Source organism: Aptenodytes patagonicus, chromosome 3 (assembly GCF_965638725.1).
Source record: "Aptenodytes patagonicus chromosome 3, bAptPat1.pri.cur, whole genome shotgun sequence".
Taxonomy (NCBI): domain Eukaryota; kingdom Metazoa; phylum Chordata; class Aves; order Sphenisciformes; family Spheniscidae; genus Aptenodytes; species Aptenodytes patagonicus.
In genome coordinates, this window is record NC_134951.1 from 130,254,369 (window position 1) to 130,279,020 (window position 24,652).

General features: G+C 37.1%; 1 protein-coding gene across 2 annotated transcripts in view; it reads right to left on the reverse strand.

Annotated features, from left to right (window-relative positions):
* EML6 (EMAP like 6) overlaps positions 1–24,652 on the reverse strand; it is a 120,313-nt gene that overhangs the window by 77,749 nt on the left and 17,912 nt on the right. For both annotated transcript variants that reach the window (XM_076335200.1, XM_076335199.1), the window contains exon 2: positions 4,143–4,302. In XM_076335200.1, the coding sequence (XP_076191315.1) occupies positions 4,143–4,302 (160 nt within the window). The remainder of the gene's footprint in view (positions 1–4,142; positions 4,303–24,652) is intronic.

Sequence of the window (24,652 nt, forward strand, 5' to 3'; positions counted from 1 at the left end):
ATGCATAACCCAACTAATATCCTACCAGCAAATGTACTAAGCAATATGGTATTAATGAAAAAAAAAAACCAACCAAAAAACCAAAAACTTATTTACAGACTTATAGCACGAGTTCCTCTGAGTCCAGTCTACTTTTATATTGTCTTTCACTGAAATAAAAACACCTGAGGTCTTGTTAAACCAAGCTGTGTGAGAGTCTACTGCTGGAGCTTGCAAGACACCAAGTAGTCAGAAGATTTGATTATGATATATTACATCAAAATCTGTTTGAAGTCTCTCCACATGCGAGTCTTTGAAACGGTAGATAAAGGTAGGTTCGAAATTTGGGGTTCTATCACTAGATGTGTACTGACTAGCTGCATTTAACCTAGGACAACATGCTTGATCATTAGACATCCGGTAATGAAGGAAAACAAAAATCAAATACGGGAAAGAATGAACATGCTCCTGCCAGTTACCAACATAAAAATATTTCTTTTCAGAAAGGACTATTATTGTAGCAAAAATAAGTTTTATTTGCCCCTGAGCAATCTAAACCTACCCAGGGGTTTGGATGTACTGATCAAAACACAAGATATTTTTCATGGAACCTTCACCGATTCCAACTTTTTCTCAGCTCTTTTATACTGTTCTCTTCACCATGGAAACCATGGCAGTACTTACAGTTATCTTTTAGATTCATGATGTGAACAACATCAGACCTGAACTGTAACTACCAGTCAGGAAATTACCATTAGTGAGGTAGATGGACAGTGAAAGTACTAGGGGAAATTAAGAAATATTTTATATTTTCTTCTAACATAGGTCCACTGAGGAAGGTCTCCTGCTGGCAGAAAAGTAAAGTGATAAATGCTGAATTTCCTTTTTGGTTGAAACACTTACACTTTTAGTCCTCCTTCTGGAAGAGAATTTGACAGATTCTGTTCAGAGAATTCACAGAACTACCAGAAGAAAATATCTGCCAAGTAGTTTATGCACATAATTAAACAATTATTTTTAAATCTACACAGATTTAGAAGATCTGGCTAAAGAAGCCCACTGCTACCTAACACCAAATTTAGAAATGTATGTATGTATTATGGCAGTGCCCTCCTCACTCCATTTAAAAAAAAAAAAATTATTTTTAGAAAGCACACAAAAAGGGTTCATCCAAAATAACTCAGAACAGAAATTGAACTGTGTAGTATTGGTGAAATACTTCAATATAAAAGACATCAGCTTTGTAGGCAATTCTGTGAAGGGTAGATGTTAGTACTTTTAAGGAGAAACTGCAGTTAATTCCTGATTCAACAAAAGACATTTTTAATTATAGGCAAACTGGCAGATCTTCATTAAACATTTGAACAAAGTGCAGCTTCCCCCCCGCCAAAGGTCATCTCCTGGCCATATAGAAAAAGCCCAAACTAAAATACATATTTTTAAATAGCAACAGTTCTGCAAGATATTCAACTCCCATCAGTACTTTTAAAATACAGTATTAATTACAGATAATGTACAGAATAGGAAATTTACTCAAAATATATTTGTCTCCAAATTTAAAGCTGTATTGAAGGTACATAAAATAAAGGAAGCATACAAGCTATCCCTTGATTTAAGCTGCATATAGATCTTCTCCATATATTAGAAAAGTTAACAAATCCGGTCTACTCCATTACCCAGTTTGTGGTAAATTATGCCAGGGAAGCACTGCAGAGACAACTAAGCTGTCTCCGTGCAGTGTCAGCTGAAGTCCAGCAGAGAGTAATATTTCAGAACTAATTCATCTGAATGCCTGAAACAGACACCCCAGAGTTTCTGGTACAAAAAGAGCTAATTAATTAACTTGGCTAAAATACAGATGCAGTGTCACTATTTTGGGACCCACAGTAAATCCACATACTGGAGCTGTGCAGCACTCAGCAGCTAGCCTTGGAACCAGAAGCTGTGCACAGCAGAGTGGGAGGAAGCCCAGCTGACTTTATGGGGATCCAGCTCAGGTAGAGAAGCAGAATTATCTGGGCTTTTCCTCAGTCTACATTTATTTAGGAAGTGGACAGCTGACAGAGGTAGCAGAGAAAAGAATACATTTCTTATTGCATCTGTGCCTTATGTTATTGCTGAATTTATTTGTGTTTTGGGGCTAAAATACAAATCTTTCTTGGCTATTAACAGACATTCAATATAAAAGAATGAAAGGTATGCATTAGAAGGAAAGGTGCAAGCAATGTATGTGAAGTCTGTTTTGTCCTGTCACAAGATGCCAGCTCCCTTGGGTGTGCTGACTAAATAAACTGGAACTGTTAGCAGCTCCGAATTCCAAATACTCCAAGTCTTTCTACCATGCCCTTTAATTTTGGCTCAGCACAGCAGCTTCTTCTGCAAAGCCAGCAAGAGCAGCAAAAAGCCAAGGTACATTATCCATATTTATGTTTTCCAGCATTGGTCTTTCTCCAGATATGAAAGCATTCTGTGCAAATTTTTATTTCCAGAATAAACTGCAACTTCTGCAGCACTTCCAGAAACAGAACGTTACTGTTCTGCAAGGTCAACACAGCAGTAAGTTCAGTTTTTTATTACAGCAAAGAACCCAGCAGGACTTTCAGAAGAGCCTCCACCTTTAACTCATACTGACTGCGCTCTTTGGTGAGTCTTTATTCCCATTGGGTGCTTAAATAGGTTTTAAAAAAAAGTTTATCCACCAGTCTTATGAAGTTAAAAATGAGAAAAAAAAATTAAGAAGAGGTATTTCTAAATGAACAATATCTTAAAAAATATTATAGCATTAGAAATTTTGTTCTGTTGACTTGGGGGTTTTCTCATCTGATTTTTTTATTCCACAATCCCCAGGAACACCTTTTTCTTTAATTGGAATTGGCACAGGAGATTTCAGAGGAAATGGCTTTACTTTAAGAAAAGTGGAGGAAGATGGTTGAAAACTAGGCTTAAAATAGAAAGCTAGTTCCAATTTTTAATGGGGAAATATAATCCACAGTGCTGTTTAGTAATTCAAGTTCCCCAATGCTTTTCAAACATGTTAAAGGCAGCTGCTCATGTTGGTGTCCTTCATTTCAGACTAATCTTTAAACTGAATATACACAAGATAATGCACAATAAAAAGTACTTTTGTTTCATGTGAGAATACATTTTATGCATTGTATGGCCAGTTCTGATCTCAGAAAGAGTAATAAAAGCACTGTGTGGTCAGTGGAAGAGCAGCTAGGCATATGATAATAAAGCACTTCTCAATAGACAGATAACCATCTAGTACATGGTTTTAAGAAAATCATTTAAAGGCAGTTCTGCGCTATTGGGATGCAATTCTGAGGTACACAAGCAAATACAAAAACCAGTAAGGATCTGTGCAAGAATCCAGGTATCAGCTAATCTACGCATTCCTAAAAATATTTTAGCAACCAGCTATAAAGTATGACCACAGTGTTACACCAGAAAACTCATTTGGACATCAATAATCACAAAATTGCACAGATAGATATTTATAAAACTATGAATGTGAAATATATCTCAGGTTTATGTGAATCGTAGATCTATTTTCCTCCTACTTCATTCACAACTGAATGCTTTTAATAGTTTGCCTCTGCAGCAGGGGGGGATCAATGTGTTTAGCTGTGAATTTAGAACACCATTTACTTACATTTTAAATTTTGTCTCAAAATATCATACAATCATATAATCTAATCACATTGTACAAAGCCACACGCTCTGTGTCCTAACCCCATTATTCAAGTAAATTGACTGTGCACCCCAGCCAATGAGACTCTCCTAGCAGTGAGATTACTGAAGCTCCTCTGCCAAAAAAGCTGCAGGATTGTGAGGACTTTGCCAGGAAACGATCTCTTTGAACAGTAGGTGACAAGTATGTGGTGAAGCTATTACATTTGAGCCACAGAGGGCCATTTCTTCTATGGGTATTTGTCCCACACCCAATGCCTCTACTTGACTTGAATGCTAGGTTGTGATTTTTGTCTCAAACACATCTTTGAAAGAGCTGTATTTGCAGTCCTTAAAATTAAAAACTTAATTGTAATAGGAGTTTCAGCACTACAGCCATATAGCTACCTAAACATAAAAAACTTTAATGTGCATATCTTCTAGAATCAGAAAGCAAACTAAATTCAGAACACAGAGAAAGAAGATATACAAACCTGGCCATCTGAATCAAAAGCTAAGCAGGCAACTCCATGTGTATGTGCATCCTTAAGAACAGACACAGTCTGTACACGGTAGGAATCCCAGATGCAAATGTAAGGGTCCTTCCCAACCTGCCCTGTAGCTACTAAAGTTTTATCCGGGTGAACTGCAAGGCTGAAATAGAACACAGTTGAAGTTATAATACACTTTCTGAATCAGTAAAATAGTATAAAATGTAAAAATTAAATTAAAAAATAACTTAATTTTTTTTAGTTCTCAGAAACTTCAGCTACTTTTGATTTTTTGGAATGATCATATCAACTGTCTTCAAAACTCAGTCTCTCCCATTACTTCAAATAATATTTTACTGAGACCAACATGGATAGTGCAGAATACAATTTATCATGTAATAATATTTTAACTAGAAACTTTAAGGAAAACATAACCTGAGAATTTTTGAATACTTTTGCTTGGTAAGCTGAATGAACACACAGACTTTTATCTTAGTCTTTCATAGCTTTATAAAGTCAGTGGATGATTTTCTACAATTTATTCCTCTTTTACACATCAGCTCAAATATTCTGAAATATGGACCAGTGGCTGAATAATGGATATTTTTCACTATGAAAAATACATGCAAGAAATCCGCTCATCTTTACATGTTTAAAGATAGTAGCCTCAGAAGAGAGAGAGAAATAAATTGTTTCTCCTATATTTGAAGAACAATGACATATGTATTTAAGATCTACTTTTAGTTACTGCTGCCTAAGGAGAGGTAAAATTTACTGTACCTTTATTAGTTTACTCATTTTCTCTAACAGCCAATTAGAAACAGTACTTTGCACAAAAACTGTCACATCAAGCAGCGTTTCTACTACTTAAATTCAAGGAAGGTGCCAATGTTTCAAGAACTGTTTCCTGGTTTTCAGTGATTAACTCCACTAGCATTCAGAAGACTTGCTTTGACCAACTCTTTCTTATACATTTATTAAACACTTAACTTTTTTATTCTCTGTAGTATTTGTACAGCGATATGTTACTGCAAGCTGCATTCTAATGCAGGCTCTATAGCAGAGTCAAACTACATTTCCGTTCACGATCCTTCAGATATGAAAATTTCCACCAGGCAGCCCACAGTATCCTTCTCTCTCACCCCTGCCTAAGTGTGAACGCTAATATTTACTTCCATTTTGTTGTGTTGGGAGCATTTCTCTTAGACGTCAAACATTTTTTGGAACAAAGCAGTAGCATCATTTAAAAAAAAAAAAAAAATTGTATTTTCCTCATCACACATAACGGAGTTTCATTGTAACACAAAAGACAAAAGGCCGCCATTTAGCAAACTTCATCCCACATTAACAAGAGGAATGCAGGCTCTCAGTAGTGACACAGTACCAGAAGCTGCTCTTTGCAATTATTCTGAGCTATTGTCAAGCTACCCTTCAACCCTTGAGGTATTCTCTTTGACAAAACCCAGAGGATCTAGTTTGAAAATCTAGCTTGGGGATGTTAATAATAAAAAACCCTCCCTAAGGTAATATGAATACAGAGACAATTTTACACTGTTATCCAGGAAACAAATTTGAACAATGTCTGAGTACGTGAGCTACAGATAGAATAAGGAAAAATATCCTATTAATAAATTGACGTTCAACAGATGGCTTAGGGCAGCTGAATATTTTGCCTATCCCAGGAGTAGATAATACTAATTATTAAGAATTCATCAAAAAACTTAAGGAAGTTTCAAAAACTTATGTATTCCATTTTTTCACGTTAAAGAACAATTCATGCAAAAAGAACACTCTTAGCGCAATGCCCAGTAAAACTGTTCTATCTGCTCCTGCACTTGCTCATTCCTCCTTTCCTTCATAGGCTTGGGCTCTACATTGTACTGTGTGTCAACTAGTTCACCTCAATTCTAAACCTATAAGGGGAATACAGGATGACTCCACCATACTTCAGCTGTGATACCTATAATTAAGTTAGAATACTTTTCTTCAATGATAAAAACCAGATGGAAAAGATTAATTGGGCTAATCTATCTCACTGCTAGAACAGAACTGCAGCTTAATTACATCTACCTCTGCTTTGTACAGTTCTGTTTTCACATACTAGAACTTCCTATTTTACATGTTGTATTTCCATTCCTGGATATAAGGTTAAGAACAGGAACACATTTCCTACAACATGAATATGTCTGTACTGAACATGTCTGTTATTTATTTTATCCTTTTTGATGCATGAAGTCAACTAGCGGGGGAACTAAAATTAGGAGCTAATATCAATTTTTGGTACCTAAATTAGTAGCCTGATTTTTCAGAACGGCTAAGGACATTCATCTCCCGCTAACAGCCTTTACAATGCACTATAACTGCCTACGTTCAGTCTGGCTGTTAGATAACCAAGGGTTTATTTTTGGCAGACAGAACAGTGGGTTACAGAGTAAGGAAATGACGTCCAATTTCAAGAACAAATCTTGGTGACTGTTTGATACCTGTATATGATTTACATGTTTGTTGTGTATTAAACTATAAAAACTGTATGCGCAACTATATAATATGTCTGCTGTGTGGGTCACTTCCTGCCTTCAGACTGTAAGATTTCCTGCTGGCCCAGGTTCTGTGCCCTTCCCCGCCTTTTAAAATGAGTACCAACTTCATTGCTTGTGTTTTGAACTGTTAGGTGCATTTCTTCAACCTTTCTAAGCAAACATCCTATCCTATATCTAAAGCACTTACAACGATACCACGTCGTTATTTGCGCCACTGGAAAATACTGAAATACTGTGATAATCAGTGCAATATGAAAATACGATTAGAATAGATTAGACATTCAAACAACTGCAATTTATGGTATAGAAAAACATTATCAGGGAATTACTTCCTATTCCTTTCAACAGGAAGAACATCTAAAAACACACAAGCCTCTATTATGCAACCAGACAATTTTCTGCAAGTCACAGGCAACAGGCCTGCAGATATCTGTTTGAGATACATTAGCGTATGTCAGAGCTGTTCGACTAAAGCAAATGGCTGGACCACTGAAGACTTAACATCGCTGAGCAAGTCATTAATTTCTTCGCCCCCACACCTCCTACCACACAACTTTACCTCCCTAAGCCCGTATTGCCTTGCTCTGCTCATCCACCAGAGTTTGCACACTCTTATCATCAGTGTATGTACATTTGCAGACCTATTCTCAGTACTGAAAATACGTAACCATTCTGGTACCTAGTAACAATAACAAAAATAAATAAAGTGGGAAAAACAAAATCAAGACTTATATCTTAAAATCATGAGCATTTCTCTTAAATGTAATTCACATAATTCCCGTGCTTTTCCCATAAGCGCACTATACAAATTTCTATGAGCAAAGGCTTCACTATCAACGAGCAGTGAGAGGAGGGTTGCTCCATGAAGAAAGATGAGCAGGTAACCAAGGGCAGCCATGGCACATGCGGTGCCCTCACTGACCGGGGTGTAGTCCCACAAGATCTAAGCGTGTGGGCAGAAGAAATTTCACAAGAAAGTTTCTCCCTGCTTTCCAAGTTTGTGGGAAAAGGAACTGGACGCTCTCTTGCTAAAGAGTTGGGGTGGAAACGGAAAGGATAAAAGTAGCAGCAATTGCTGCTGGTACTGCTTGCTGGTAGTGGCAGTCACTTCCCCGCGTCTCAATCTTCTCTCTGTGGGAACAGGAACAGATGCACGTGTAGGGTAAGAGGCAGAGATCTCGGAAGCGCATGTTCCCTTCCTTCCAGGGAAGGCAAAGAAAGCAAGGGGATTCCTGGCAGTCTGCTCTTCTGAGCAGCTGAATGCTTTTGTGTATGCATAAAGCTAACTGTGAATTCCAAAAACACTCTGATGTGTTTGCAAAAAACGTCTGTAATAAAAGTGCCTCTATAGGCACTTCTTTTAAGCAAACAATCCATTTAAGATGAACTTTAATATTACTTTAGGTAATATTTTAACATTACACCTTATTAATAAAAAGATCTATTAGGAAGAAGAGATTTCAGGGAACATTTCCTTTTCCTTCCCTTCCAAGATCAACAACTATGAATCCTAGCATCCAAGGCTGGAACCCTGTTAATTTAGGATAATTAAAGATGCCAGTCATGTGTTCCCGCAGGGTCTGATGAAATGCTTTATAAAAGTCATTAGTGGATCCATCTGGTCTGGGGGCCTTGCCAGATGGTAAACTATTACTACCTCCGCAATTTCTGTTGCAATAACATCCCGCTCCAAGACTTTCTTTTTCTTTTATAACCACATTAGAATTTCAAGGGACTGAAAGTATTTGTTTCTTGTCTATATTGTATTTTTTTTGTTTTCTGTAACAGGTTCCATACATTTATATACATACAATAGAGATCTCAAATTTAAAACCAAGATGGAACTAAGTAGAAAAGTTTAGATATGGAATGCAAACTACTTCAAGTAGTTGAATCGAATATTAAATTGTTTAATTGAATTGAATATTAAATTGTAATTTCTGTATTTAAATTTTTCCCAAACTGCGGATAAAACAATTTTTTCTTCATAAAGCACATAGTCAAGGAACCAGAGAATTACAGATGCTAGAAAGAATGGATGACTGGGAAGAACAAAAAAGGGATGAGGGAATTGATGACTGTTGAGGAAGAGAAGTTTCAAGGCTCAGGGTAGGTTTAATGACAGTCTTCCAGAACATCAAAAGCAGTTATAGAGAAGGTGGAGGTACTCTTTTCACAAGGATCCACAATGAGAGAACAAAAGGCAAAAGACACAAGTTGCTCCATGGGAAATTCTGTCTGGATACAAGAAAAAAATTCTTCACCATAAAAAGAATTGCAGATTGAGATAGGTTGCCTAGAGAAGCGGTAGAATCCCCCTCGTTGGAAATGATTCAAGACTTACTCGGCTTGACAGGACCCTGGATAACCTAATCTAAGGCCATGCTCTCAAGAGAAAGTTGGACTGGATGATCTCCAGAGGCCCCTTCCAAACGAGACTTTTCTGTGATTCCAAATACTGAAATACATCAAGAAAGTCTAAAGTAATCAAAGTAAAAATGCATTTTGGCTCACAGCAGTTTACTTGCATTAGATAATTGCTCCTTGATGCTGCAAAAAGAAATTAACGCCCGTTATCTTTAATACATACATACAGAATTGATACGTTCGTTGAGATCTTGAAATGGGTGCATCAGATAAGAGAGAGAAGTTTAAAACTCACTATTCTGGGTCTTTTAAATATATCACTGCACTATCCTATTTATCAGGTAGTCAAAACACTTTTTCACTGCAGCAGCCAAAGGCTGAACGTTTGCTTTTATAGTTTTGAGTGTATAATTTTTCAAGGTATGTTTTCTATTTATGAATGCCTTATTAAATTGAATCTTTTTATAACCACCCTATTAACTATTCTTTGATTAGCATGAATCAAGCAAATACACTTTTCATACAAAAAGTTTCCAGAATGCCCCATCTGACAAACAAGAATTGCTTTTTGAAAGAGGAAGTAAACACCTACAGTTCTGAATTAAGTCAATGCAGACTGTGATTGAAGATCACTGTGTTAGATGGACTTGTCATCCGTCTCTTGACAATGCAATTCATGCTCAGTGCTGGGGCTGTCTTGCACCTTAAAGCAGCGTGCAAATTTGATGCTATTCTAAAATAACTCTAGATAGTTAGACACTGATAAATTATTCTCCACTCCAAATCCATCCTGTTTTAAATTTGGAATAACTTTCACGTTTAGACAAACCTTTACAGAATTTTGCAGTTTTATGTAACACAATGCTATACAATGATAATGAAGACTTGGGGAGAAATGTGAGGTAAATTTAAAACCAAATTCCATAGCAATGCATATGCTGTCTGCATATGATTAATTCCCTTCAGAAATAAATGAAAGAATTTATGCTTTCTTGCTCAAAATCTGCTACAAACCCTACAGTTTAGCAGAACAGAGAACATAGCGGGTCTTTCCTCAGAATTTAGGTCAAACTTGTTACGAAGTACTCAGGGCACTGACTGTGCTATGCTTGAATGATGGACAGATAAATAACACAGCTACATTTTTTCTTAAGACTTTTTCTCTGTAGCAAAATATATCTCTGAAAAAGAAATATTTCCAAGAAGCTCCAAGCCTGCCCTGAAATAGGCCATTATGTGCCAGTAGGTATTTTCTTCTTGGTTGCCCCCTTCTGCTCCGCACTGTTAGTTCTCAGTGCGGAAAGAAGTGACACTTTCAAGATCCTGACAGGCCAGCAGGCATGTCTGAAGACCAGGGATCTTTTCAGCTATATTTTACTGCTCACACAGTGCTAAGGACAGAGCTGTCTTCACGTGTCAGCGAAGAATGCAAACGCTCTTTCGGGAATTCCTCATTTCACAGGACAAAATGAGTTTCTTTCGTGAGTTGTGGGGTCAAAAGGGAAGGCTATAACTCACTGTACTGACAGAGCAATATTATTGGCAAAGTAAGGCAAGATGCAGCCTGATCCCTATTTCTGGATACAACACAAAACATAGCCAAGCCTAATTAAAAGGAACAATGGAATAAAGACCAGCAGTTCAGTGGAAGCAAACGTGGGGACCTGCAGGAGCAAGGGAAAAACACAGGAAGGAAAGGGAATCTAGGAAAAAGGAAGGGGGAAAAGGAAAGAACAAAGACACCTGCACAAACCCCACTAGATCGTGCTGTAAAAATGGAGAGGAATTTTAGGAAGAAAACTGCAGGAATTTGACAGACTTATTCTGCACATAATCTCCTCCCAGATTACTTCTGAAACACAAACACCACAACTATCATTTGAGGAAAATCAATCTCTCAATAATGAAGGAGATTGCTACTCATGCACATACACAGCTCCCAACCTTTTGCTCCTCCAGTGCAAGCCTGTGACCCCCACAAGCGGTAAAGAGCTGGCAGGCAGATCACACACCAGGATAACCAATTTTATTTGGCATGTACCACAGCGCAGGTGACAGAGGCTATGGGAGTGCACTGCAGGCATATGAAGCAAGTCTCGCTGGGAGAAGAGAGACAACAGAGATCTGGTAGCTCTGATACTCGCAGACTCTGTGTGTGTGCATATATATGTAAATATATAGATGAAAAAATGGACACGCTCATACAATTGAATTACGTTTTACACATGTGAACATATAGCTGTAATAATACTTTTAAATATACGAAATATTGCCACACACTTGTTGGAAACAACTCAAGTACAGAACATATTTGTCCTGAAAAAATAAGAATATAAACGTGCATGGAAACACCACTGGATAAGGGCAATGACAACATTTTCATTTACTGGCTTGATTTTTATACAGTAATAATTGCTTATATATAACACAGAACAGCATATGTGTACAGAAATATGTTTTTAAGATCATCTGGCAAATAAGGCATTTTTTAGGTCTAAGTTCTTACTAACTATTCTACTGCTTGCTTTTCCCTTCCATATACCCTGTGTAGGAAGAAGAGTGATACAGTCAGAGGTTCTAGCATTTATTCATAATTCTGCACCGGCTTCCTACCTAGAACAAGCCATTGCAGGCTAACTTCCTCAGCAGCGATTTCTGAATTTGGTGGCCTGCCTCAGACAGCTACCATCTGCTCGTCAGAGGAAGTAAACACCTACAGTTCTGAATGAAGTCAATGCAGACTGTGATTGAAAAATCACTGTGTTAGGCTTGGCACTCGTAACTGGTCCTGGCCACAAACAGAGTCTAAGTTTAATCATTTATGAAGTGGCTGTGCAGCTCAGCTGGGCTTAAGAAAGGTCTTTGAAGCACACACATTAATAGCTGTTGTTATGCTAAAGTATACTTAAAGTGTCCTGGGAATGCAAGGGGCATTTTGACAAGGATTTTATTTCTGACTATTTTCCAGAACTCGTGGCAGGGTAGAATGGTGGCAGGAGCATGCAAAGTTATAACCATTCCTGCCACTCTAAAATTACTCCTCTTTGTCCTCGGGAAATTACTGCTGACCTGCTCCCAGTGCCAGTGTTTGTTATTCAAGCCTATGGAGTTATTCCACCACATTTCAATAAAGTTTGTTCAGCTGCTCAGCGCTTATTAGAAGTCTTAACAGATCAGGCCCATAAGGCTGTGTAAGTAACCTAGCAGAACATGGAATTTGTGGTTGCAACGCGGAGCTACAGAGGTGTCACTGAGTCAGGCCAGATTTAAAGACTAAATTGCTTTTGAACAAGTGATTAAAATTTCTCCAATAACAAAAGGGAAAGAAGCAAGAGAAAAAAACTCTTAAAATGTAATGTTTTGAGCAAAAATGTTCTGCACTTTAATTAAGGCCAGCTCTGATTTACACTCATATGCATCTGTACAGAGAGAAAAATTTGTCAGATTTAATAAAAGAGAACGGCACTGCAGCAGTCCTACAGCACTGCGGTTCCTCATCACACATGGCTGCAGTAACACAAAGGTCACACAGTTCTGTAATGATGTATTTTTCTCATGCGTATTTATTTCATATCTCTCTCATGGATATTTTGCAACTCTGAGTTTCTGCCAGTGAAAAGAAGTCCTAGGAGATTTTATCCAAAGCCCATTTAATGACATTAAAAGGTAAGTATAAACGACTGTTGATGTCCTCATGAATTGTGTTTTTTGAGCAACAAGTGATCAGAGAAAAATATGCAGTATTTCCTATTAGCTGCACTACACCAAACAGACTCTACTGTGTAATTCTGAAATCAAACTACCATATATCAGTTTTCCCCTTCAGCTTTCACATGCATGCACAGAGTTTCCATCTGAGTCTAATTATATTTGCATTCATGATGATGATTGTAGCATGCTACAATACCTGAAAATAACCCCCCAAATGACACAACTATGAAATTTCCGGAACTTTTCATATGTAGCATGGTATGACTATTTTTTCAAGAAAGACCTAAAGATACACTGGAAAGAGAGGGTCTTGGCCCATGCTGAGAGAAGTATGGAGATGCTGCTAAACAAACACGAGCTGGATAAAGTTGCGTTGATGTGTGGGGCTTAGCCAAAACAGCTATAGTGCTGCTTCTGGCCTGAAATAAAACGTAGTATTTTTTTTGTGTGTAGAAACAGAGCAGGAAGCTACCAAAGCTATAAATTAGAAAGGAGAGGGAATAGGCTTTTCAGATACCTGAAGGATTTCTGGATAACCTCTTGCTACGTGGCCTCATTCTTTGCCCTGCTTGCAAATTATAGGTATGTAAGTCTGAAGATCATAGCAACCACTAAAAAATGAGAAGTAACGAGGCTGTAAAGGCTTTGGCCAAAAGACATGTAAATAAATACCCAGGACAGATACACATGGCATCTCTTGATTTAAGTGGTGTGATTTGACAAAATCAGTAAGATGGAGCTGAATCAATCAGTTGTAAAGAAAAATGTACTAGTTTTGGAGACTAAAACCAGAGGGTCAGGAAAGAGGAAAGAGCTATATTTAGTTCAGCATTATATTTGTCCCCTGCCCTACTCTATTCTATGTTTATGATAGTTAAATGGACAATGTAAAATATTTTGAAATAAAATGCATAGTAAAACATCAAGTAGATACTTGGTCTATGATGTTAAGATAAAAACAGCAACATACATGATATCAGGTTAACTCAATGATTTTTCAGTACATGGAAAACTAATTATACACTGCTGTAAATGTAGTATTGCTCAGTAGACACTAGAAAAACTTTCATGTTCATCTGGTATAAAGCATTTTAAGGCCAGTCTGAACACTGTGATTGGAAATACCATTTACACATCAGAAAAAAAACCCTGTAAGTTAAGAAATGATGGCCATGTCACATGTTGTAGCCTCCTTTATTTCCTGCGTTCACCCTATTTCAGTCTGACTCTGTTGAAATACCAGATTCAAAGTACAGTCAAAACAGATGACACCAACTGTGCATTGCTGCCTGTAATCAAACCATTTATTTTTCTGATTTTGTCACACTCAAGGGCTGAAACAACTAAAAATGGACTGAATGTAGCTGTGCCTTTTCTCCCAAATGCAGAGATGTGATCATAATTCAGGCAAAGATTAAGCCAACAGCTCTAAAACTGGTGGTCACAATGAACAGCAAATATCTGTGCACTGATTAATTGCCCACAGCATGATGATGTCAATCAAGCTGTACTAGTGTCACTGCAGATGGGTCCTATGCTTGACAGCACAGCTGAAGGTATTCTTTCCAGAGGCTGATTCAGTAATTAACTGCTTTGGGATTTCCTGGATCTACTCTACTTTTTGTACAGCTAACAGTCATCAGTGAATACAGCTATAACCATGCGGATCACTCAAGACACAATCCAAGTCAAAACATTTGCAGAAACATCTGAGAAAGAGGAGAGAGGAAACGGGAAGAAAATCTTGGAAACAGGACAGACAACAGATACAGCTAACAAAAAGAGGAATCAAGAGGGAGCAACAAAATGAATGAAATATAGAAGATGTGATAACAATAACCAAAAAGCCCAGAGAAGAACAGTTAAGGAGAAAGCGGAAATATTGTGGAGAACAAGGAAAACACCCCAGCCACTGTCATAACTTTTCTGGATCACTTTAATTTTTAGTTTAAGAGATTTCATCTCATCCTGTTGAAAATCCCTGAGTATATTCACATCTGTGACAAGTTGTATGATCTGACAAAAACTCATACGCTCTTGTTACAAAATTCACACTGGGATAATAATATTGTTTGCATAGGTTTGCCTTTAACTGATTAGCAGAAATAAGGATTTTAAGCCTAGGGAAACTGTTACTTCAGGTGCGATGAATGCATGGCATTACAGCTGCATCCTACTCAGGCATTCTTCTCATGATAATCCTGTCATACAACGTTTTGAGTTCAAGAACTTTAATGGAAAGAAATAGAGAAGAGCAAGAGCTTGATTCAATAATATATCAAACAAATGCATGCTGAGCTGCATTTGATCGGTCAGAAGCAGATGATGATTCTTTTTATGCAGAAAGTCTACAGAAATGATAAATGTGGCAATACTAAATGTGGCTGGAGAAAAACATTCATTTTTAGATGCCCTAGACTATGGGGGGTTTCAGTGCTACTAAGAATGCTTTTTTCTCCTTCGAACACTGCCAGCTGACATTTCTCATTATCTCACAGAAACGCGAAGCCAAGACCAGCAATTTTGTTACTTTTCAAAAACATGGTATTGTACACTGGATGATCATCAGATCACACTGAGGGACATAAAAGAATTTTCCTGTGGTGAAGGGATTAGATTTAAGTTTACTTTTGTACTTTCTGAATGACAACAGTCCATATTCTGTGGCCAGTTGCACCTCCATAAGCTAACGGACCTCTAGGTATAATGAGGGGCAGAATCTTGCACAGTATGTAGGAATTGGCAGTATCTACATTAGCCAACTGCCGCAAGAAGCAGTTAGTCTTTGTTGACCGTGCTGTAGTGGAAGACACGTAACACTGATGCATTGGCTACATATGTGGATACAGTCCAGTTTTAGGACTTCCGCTAGGCAGCAATAAAATTTCATCAAACTTCTAGGTCAGCGTGGTGAAGTGTCTGAGATCAGCTACGCTCTGTTGTAATTCTGAGTTCGCCTAAACTGAGACACCTTGCTCCATTAAGAACTGCAAAGAGGACAGAATTGTTAACGCCATTTTGTCATAGTCAGTTAAAAGTGCATGTTGGCTTTGGTTCTCAGAGAAACTCTCTTTCCCTGTATTTTAGAGGTTGAAAAATAGCAGAAATAGGAAAGCAATTCTTGTATGATTGTATAGAAATCCTACTCCCTGTTTGGCGTGCTGAAATGAATAACAAAGATTACATTGGAGCAGAAAACATTGCAGAGCATATAGAAACCATATTTAACATTAAAATAGGTCTATACTCTAAATCTCTAACTACAGTGCATCAGTGGCAAGGTCATTAATATCAGTTTTATGAGCACTCTTGCCAGGCTTCCAAAATTCTGTTTCACCAGCTAGTTGTGTAGAACACAAATACAAACACTATTCCTAAAAATTCAAAGATTGCTTTTAACAAATACATATTATAAATCCATTTTCCCTTTTTCTAGCAATTAAAAGAAGAAAAGTTTCTATACAATAATCCATGAAACAATTTTATTTTTTGAGAAGTGCACTTACTAAAATAAATATGAGTTGTGAGCTTGCTTTATATTGCCTGACACAACCTGAAGATTGTAAGTATCGAGAGTCTCTTTTGTATGGGATAGATTATACAAAGATTCTGTATCTCAGTTACCAATTACCGTGACAAGATGCTACTAGAGCTCATCCACCATTAGACTTGCACGTTAAACTTCTTACATAACAGCATTTATCTAGTTTCCCAGAGCCTATTCTAGCTGCCGTATATGAAAGGCATGTCACCCAGCTACAGCCTATTATTAAACAAAAAGCAGCTAAGTATCATTATTTTTTAAAACCAAAATAGAAAATAATTAAGGATTAGAAACAAAGCCTTGGTTTCACCATACTCTGCTATACTTCTGATGATGAAGTTATGCAGCATCATGGTAAAACCAACAAATTGGTTCACCAATAACATACCAATGCTCTGCACATAATATCCAGAAAGGTAAGCAGTAAAACACCAAAGAAACACACTTAAGAAACTAATGCTGATCAGAATTTTCCACTGTTTACCTTTTAGCCTTCTCTCCTTTCTACCACAGGCTTTGTCAGTCATTGCGACTCAGCCGATTTCATCTACTGCTGATTTGAAACTAAGCAGAATGTTGCTTTTGACTACGAGTTAACCATGCTAAATTTGAACCACTAGGTAGGGAAAGATCTACCTTTTAATGGGAAAAACACTAAAAGATTTGAGGAAATATTTTTCAATTTCTTCATCAAATGAAACTGGAAAATATTTTAAGGTTTGGGTTTTTTGTTTGGAAAAGCATAAATAAGCATAATAAGCGCTTACCAAGTCTCCTGAGCAGCTTCTGTGAGTCCAGTTTAGTAACTGAATTCTGCATCTAACCCACAACTATTCCCAGCTGATCCACATTTGTTATAAATTGACAACCCTGGCAAGTCCAGGTGCAGGTATTTTAATTGCCCGTTGCTATTTGCAACTTCTGACTTCTGTTTTTTCAAGTTCAGCAGGTTAAGTAGAGGTGAAAGACTCATCAGAGAAAAACGTGTGCTTAACTGGTGTTAGACAACAGAAACTCCTCACAGGACAGAGCTGTTTTTTATCAGAAAAAGCTAAAATTCAAGTCCACATCAATTTGATATCACAGAATTCATTCTACAGCCAAGGTCTTTTTCCCAGTGGAATCTCTAGTGTCTAAGACACAGACATGACACTAAACATCTCATGTAGTCAAGGTGTTCACTTGGTGGAGGTGGAGGTTTTCAGAGGTCTAGGAAAAGGAAGCTCATTTTGAAGCCTTATACTGAAATAAAGTCCTTATTAATCAAAAATAATCAAAGGGCACAATTTTAGTGGAAATCCGGCTCACGGCACTGCCTGTAGTTATTTAAAATGTTTCCAAAACTCAGTTGCTCAAGCTGAAGGATGGTATGTATTTTGCTCCACTTGTGAAAATATGCCTAAATACAGCCAACTCACATGTCTGAGAAAATCACCATCGAGATGTATCTATTTGCTAGTGGAATCCTCTGAAAATCTCGTATGCAGGCATCGGGACTTCAGCTATGATTGCTCCATCTCCAGCTATTACGCTAGATGCAGGAACTGGGAACAGGGAGACTGGAGGTGAAAAACGTCTGAAGACGTTAGAGTTCTTGGATCTAGCAGCAACAGAAATCTGTGGGACTACCACGGTCCGTTTCTTCTCAGAACTTGAAAGTGAACTCATAATTTCTCCAACTCCACATTGCTGCTACCGACTAGATGGAAGTTCGCTAGCAAAGGATTTATCTCGCCTCCTTCTAGCTGTTATTCACATAGAGGCACTGTGAAGGTTAAAGGACTGTAAAAGCCTATGTGAAACATAACAAAACATATGTACAGTTAGCTTAGTGCCTCCCTCTTCATCACAATAATAAAGGAAGCACCCTTTCTCCCTGAGGGCAGTACGTATAAATATATCCACTACAAGCAGGGGCAGATACCAAATATATCTGTGAAAGGAATCTCAAGTTATTTCTTCACCAAGGTACATGGTGACTACATCTAGGCCATATAACCTGTGGCCTTTGCCAATTTGAGAACCGTAACTCAAAGTATTTCAATAAACTGCCATTTTCCCAAATTTATTTAAGAGTAAAATTCACCAAGTTTTTCTAACAGTTATATTTTAGCATACTGGCTAACATGAGACACCTACGTTTCCCATTAAAACTACTAAAAATACTGTAAGAACTAGATAAACACATTGAAAGCCCTTAAAAATCTTCCTTCACTCAACACATACAAATATTGTTGAGTTTATCTTTACAGAAATCACTAAAAGAGTATGAAAATATTATCCTTTACCATAGAGGCATAAACCCCCCAAATTATATGAATTAAACAAGTTTCTCTCTCCTATACCTGGTGAAAGACAGAAATTTACTTTGGTTATTTTTAGAACTTAACTGTATATAGAAATTATAATCAGAAAAAGGTTTATTTTACTTTTTTACGTCTTTCCTGGTTCATTGATAATTTTTATGTGTTAGAATAATTTTATGATGCTTAATAGTAAAATAGACTTCATATAGTCACTTGAAAAATGTTTTAATTGTTCCACTTTTAACTTCTTTTTAACCGTTACTATTTTCCTGTGATATTGAATATTTCCTCTAAGTCATTTACTGCCATGTTAGGCAAGTACTTTTTATGCTTCCTTAAAAAAAAAAAAAAAGAAACCAAGGAGAAAAAAGTAAATAAGTTCACCCTAGTGCGGTGGTCCATACAAACGCAGACTACCTGAGGAGTTAGAAAGTCCATTAGAAAGTCAGTTACATTATTCCATCAACCCACTGTCTAACCAAGTAAAAGAAAGAAGCAGCTTCAAATGTAAATGTTAATACTAATTACACAAGCCAAAGTAAAATCTTTGCTTTTGCCTTTTGGAATCTCACAGAAGACTGTATAAGCTCTAAAAATGTAGTTTTTCAGGCTAATGTGGGCATGAGCAGTGCTTTCAGATGAGAAACTGTAGTTCCTCAGGATTAGAAAAAATCAAATTACTTCTTAGATTACTGTGATATAAAAATCTTATTCTTGAGATTATAATTCCAAAAAGCAGGCGTTAATACCAACATAGTATTTTACTGGTATTTAGGAATACCAGTTCATTTAGGAGAGAGAAACTTGTTTAATTCACATGGACTTCCTTTAATCTTTGTGATACCCATTTGAAAGCGTATTAAGACTATATATATATGCATAATAATGTATATACAACATAAAGACTATGCACATGCAAGCTAGTATACAGGCTATATCTAAGAAAGCCCATGGTATGTATCCTGGGTACTGTATAAAAGACAAGGTGCAGGTACATCAGACAACCCTTGCCTCTGCTCTGCCACCGAGATTCACCAGCTCCTCTGCTGCAGGTGACAGCAGAATCTACTTCTCCCAAATGTCTCCATCTTACAAAGGGAGGCATCATAAATTAGCATTGCTAAAAGCAATAGAAATGACAGATAAGAAAGTTCAAGGAGGCTCAAGCTGTCTACCTTAATGACAGTTAAAATTCTGTAAATTATGTCATGTGGACAGTCATACTTTACCAGAACAAGTCAAAGAACAGGATGAGAGTGCCCAGTGCATCTTCTCAAGAAGCAAGCCAAATGTGTTCTTTGGCACTGCATTCATAAATGTGAAATTCTATAAAGGAGAAGGATGTACAACAAAGTTGTCTTACTTAATATGTTCCAAGCTTTGGCTGCAACGCTAGAAGAACTATATACAGATTTCATTCTTCATTAGCTTCAGAACAGAAGCGTATGACAGCAAATACAACTACTAGAAGTGGAATAAATCAAAATGCTATTTTCCCAATAATTGTTTACACAATCATAATGTTTTAAGTGCACATTAAAATGTAATTTAAGATTTGAATACAATAAATCTGCCTAATTCAAATTACTGTATCTACAGGGTCTATGGGATATACTGCATATACAGCGTACTCAGGGTATAGCTTTTAAAATTTTGTGTTGCAAAACAGCTTCTGAGCTGCTTTGGGTATTCATACCTTGTGTTGTGCTCTCAGTATAGGCAAATAGATCAAATGGGAAGCAGACATATTTTAAGTAATGGTGCATTGGAGGAATTCCCAGATTTGCCATAGAAGGAGTAATAAAACTAAGGATAAGTTTGCCCTTTTTGAGTTCCGTGCTAGTGGTACCTAAGCTAGCTAGTTTAAAATATCTCCAGGAACATTATAGTCTGCAGTGCTAATGCACCTGCAGCTCAGCCAAAAATACAGCCATCAATATTTTCTGATTACATTTGTATTTTTGAAAGCAAAAGATTAATGCATCCGACTGATGTCTGACATCATCCACGTTCTTCTCTCTCTTGCAAAAATATCAGACTAGTTGAGAAACAACTAGAATTTTAATGTATGTTAATTTGTGCAATGTATTTTGCATAAATTTGCCTTTATTTTTGTATTATGCAGGCAGCTGGAATAAGTAAAAAAAGATCTGTAATCATCTCAGAATTTAAAAAAATTGAAAACCAAAGCTTTATTCCATATTCATGGTTTAAATATTAAAATAGTAAAATTCTGTACTTTGGCTCTTATGATCTCATAATGAAGTCATAAATATATTCAGAAATGTTTGTGTTTTTACTTTGGAAATGAGCTTCATAACCTGACTGGAACACACCTTAAAAATAAAAAGTGTTTTTTTTTACACAGCATTAGATAATCATATCTTTTGTATTTAATTGGAAAATGACTGAAATGATTGCATTTAAGTTTAAAAATATTCATGTTATCTTAACTGGCTGAAAATACAGCTCACTGCACTTTTTCTTTTTTTTTAGATTTTTTTAAACTATACATGATGGCCTATCAACATTAAAGCAAGTAGGTGCTCCACATTTAAGAAAGATTTGAAACTAAGATTAATGAAATTAAAAGCAAGTAACAGACTAGCGATAGCAATATGTATCAAATGCTAATACATGGGATTCTGCCAAGCATATCCCTGAAAAGGCCAAAGTCTGCTCTCCTGAAATCTGGGTTTGTGATCTTGCTTAGTTTCCTCACTGCCGTCTCTCAGGATCCTGAATTCCACTACCTCAATGGTCGCTGCAGCCAAGTCTGCTCCCAACCTTAACATCCCTGACCAGTTCTTGTTTGTAAATACGAGGTCCAACAGGATGTCACCCCTTGTTTGTTTCTTGACCACAACAGGATAAATCTATATATTCAGTTATTTTACGCACATTGAGAACAAACCTAAATACCCCTTCAGGTGCAGTTCAACAGTGTTAAACAAAAAAATAAAAACTGAAGATTGCCATACGTTTTTCCAACAATTCCTCATTTTAAAACCACCTTCATATCTATACCATAGGTTTTGGAAGAGAATCCCTTTTTATGTTTTCATTTAATCTCTTTACAGATAAATACACACATTTGAGTCACAGTTCCTCCCAGCCAGATGGAAATAGCTTGTTACATATAAAGATTATTTCTCTTAGGTTTCAGTTGAGTATTTTGGAAACAATCCTCAAAAGAAACGAAGTCCCCTCTTCAGAAGAAACAATTCTATTGATGAACAAGGTAAACACTTCACTAGTTTCTGATGCACAACGGAATATGAGCAACATATACTGAAACTGCAAGAGACTATGGACATGTACAGAAAACAAAAATATTAACAAACAGGGGAGATGTTCCATTATTTCTTTGTGTTTTATGCTAGTCTAGATAGTTTGGACAAAACAGTTCAGCCACCAAAGTGTGGAAGAGATTAATGCCAATAGTTTCTGCAACACTCTTCCGGGAAAGCCATCCTTCCTGGAAATCTGCATAATAATACTGCACGCAAACAACTTTCAAAGGAGATTATTTTTAGAGATACTCATATTTGTATTAAATTCATATGAGAGCAGAGAAGAGGAGAAAGGGAAATTATTACACTCTGACGGGCTTTATTTTACCTACTTCTACAAATGTGAAAATACCGAGATGCATAGCATGATCCTGAGAGCTTCTACAAGTGACTGATTGTCAGTCCTGTGTCCATCTTGGCTTGTCGTACCTCCAGGATCTCTAGTACTGTGGCCTGATGCGAATCTGCTGTCACCCCAGCATTCCAACAAGAGAGGGTCTTCAAATTCTCAGAAACATTTGTTAGCAATTTCCTGACTGACTTTTGTTATTTAGAGTTGGATATTTAATTGCCAAGCCCTCAGCAAAAACTATGTTAATAGATATGTCTATACTAGCAAATAAACCACTCCAGAACACGGATCCAACACTGACCCACTATCATCTATGCTACTGAAGTAGCAGCAGTTTTGGCCCATGGTATTTAGTGCTTTCCCAGACAGCGCCTGGACAAGGTTTGGAAGACAAAACATGGCACGGACATTTCCTATGACCTGGATGCTGTCACCCTCTTTTGAGGAAGAAAACCAGGCAAGTGTGTGGATGCAGGTTGTACCATGCTATTTGTTCTCAAGGCTGGAGAACCAAATGCCTTCGCTGTTTTATTTAGAAGTAAAGAAGTCGTCAGTTGTCCCTTGACCCAACAGTACTCCTCGTGTTGAAAGGTTACAATCAACTGAACCTCATTTTAGAGAAATAAATACTCTTAGCTGTGTAAATCAGCATCTAACTCTTGCAGATTTGGTGAAACAATGCAGATTCATAACAAATTATTCTTTTACCGAAGGGGTATCATCTTGTGTTGACTGGAAGGAACTATAACATAAATCTCTAGATTAACACAGAAGAGTGAAAATAGAACAGGGAAAAAAAAGGATGCAAGACAAACAGAATTAAGAGAAAGTAAGACAGCAAGGAAACTTTCCACATATTAGTCAAAGAATGTCTCTGAGTTAGCGTGGAGAAGAAGAGCCTTTAGCCAGCCTTTAGGGAGGTGACTATGGGGTCATCAGTCCAAGCAGATTGCTGCAGCTGCGTGGGAGTTTGATTGATAACTGTGAAGTCATCTCCCTAAAGGCTAGCCAGAAGCACTCGTTTTTATTCACTCTGTCAGCTGAGCTTTCTTTTTACAACAGTGTAAGAAGTATAATAAATTTGAGAAACAAGGAAAAATTACTAAATCAAGAGAACTATAATTTAAAATATAAATGAAGATTCTAATTAAGAAAAATAAAGATTAAATGTCTAACAACAAAATGATGTTCAAAATTTACGATACGCTGCCAACTTTTTCTATGAACTAAATACCTCAGGGTTTTTTACTGGTTTCTGAAACAGCTGATCAAAGACATATGCTAGACTTTTCAAAATAAGATAGGTAAAATCCCGCTTAGGGACATGGTTTAGTGGGCATGGTGGTGTTGGGTTGGCAGTTGGACTCGATGACCTTAGAGGTCTTTTCCAACCTTAATGATTCTATGAAAATATGTTGGCACATTGTATGAACAATTGAGTCTGTGAAGTCCCACATCAGTGAGCAATCCAAGACCAAAATAGGAAAGAGACAAGCTTACTTTGGTTTTAGTTCCACTGAAGCTATTCCATTTGGGTTGGTGGATGCCAAAGGTAACAAGAAACTAGTTGTACCTGACTCAAGGGAGCCAGAGGAACAACTGAAATATAACATGTTAGAAAGAGCATGCTAACATTCCCACAGGAATAATCAGTACAGAAGATAACTGGAAATGACATGTGAAATGCCATGATCTGTCTTCAGAAAGAAATGGGAGCTAGAAATCCCCATGATGTTCTGAGCAGAATGTAATGTCTTATGCTCATGCCTTAAATTTATGTTGAAATATAGTGACGCTCCTCTGTTTGTGATTTATTGGTAATACGCTATTATCAATAAACTAGATTTGGACATGTTGTTAAAAAGCCAGTAGACCAAGCCACAAAGAACAAATCATGGTTGTGACTATCACTTTTTTTTTTGGTGACTATCACTTTTTTTTAAGTTTATATCCCACACCAGTGACAAAAAAGCCCCTCCTGTCACAATCCAAGAGCTTATTTTTTTTACTGGTAACATTTCCCAGGAGCCTAAAATTCTGTCACAACTCAGAAAAATCTCAGATTTGCCGATATTGAGCATCTCTATTTAGTTCCAACTGCTTAGCAATTCCGGGTTTAAGTCCAGTACATTCATAAACTGAATGAAGGACAGCATCACTCATCACTACTACCACCAGGACAGAAGAGAAAGTGTCCAGAAGTTAAAGGAGTAATCCAGGGGTGGCCACAATCAGTGTAATTTCATTGTCAGGAGTTCTAATACTATTGATCTGAAATTATGGTGAAATGGACTTTTTGGAAGGCTGAAGGGAGGCTCGTTCCCAAATTTGTTGCTGTATGAACACACAGCTTACTGGGAGAGACATGTTATCTAGAGATAACTCACAATTGCATAGACT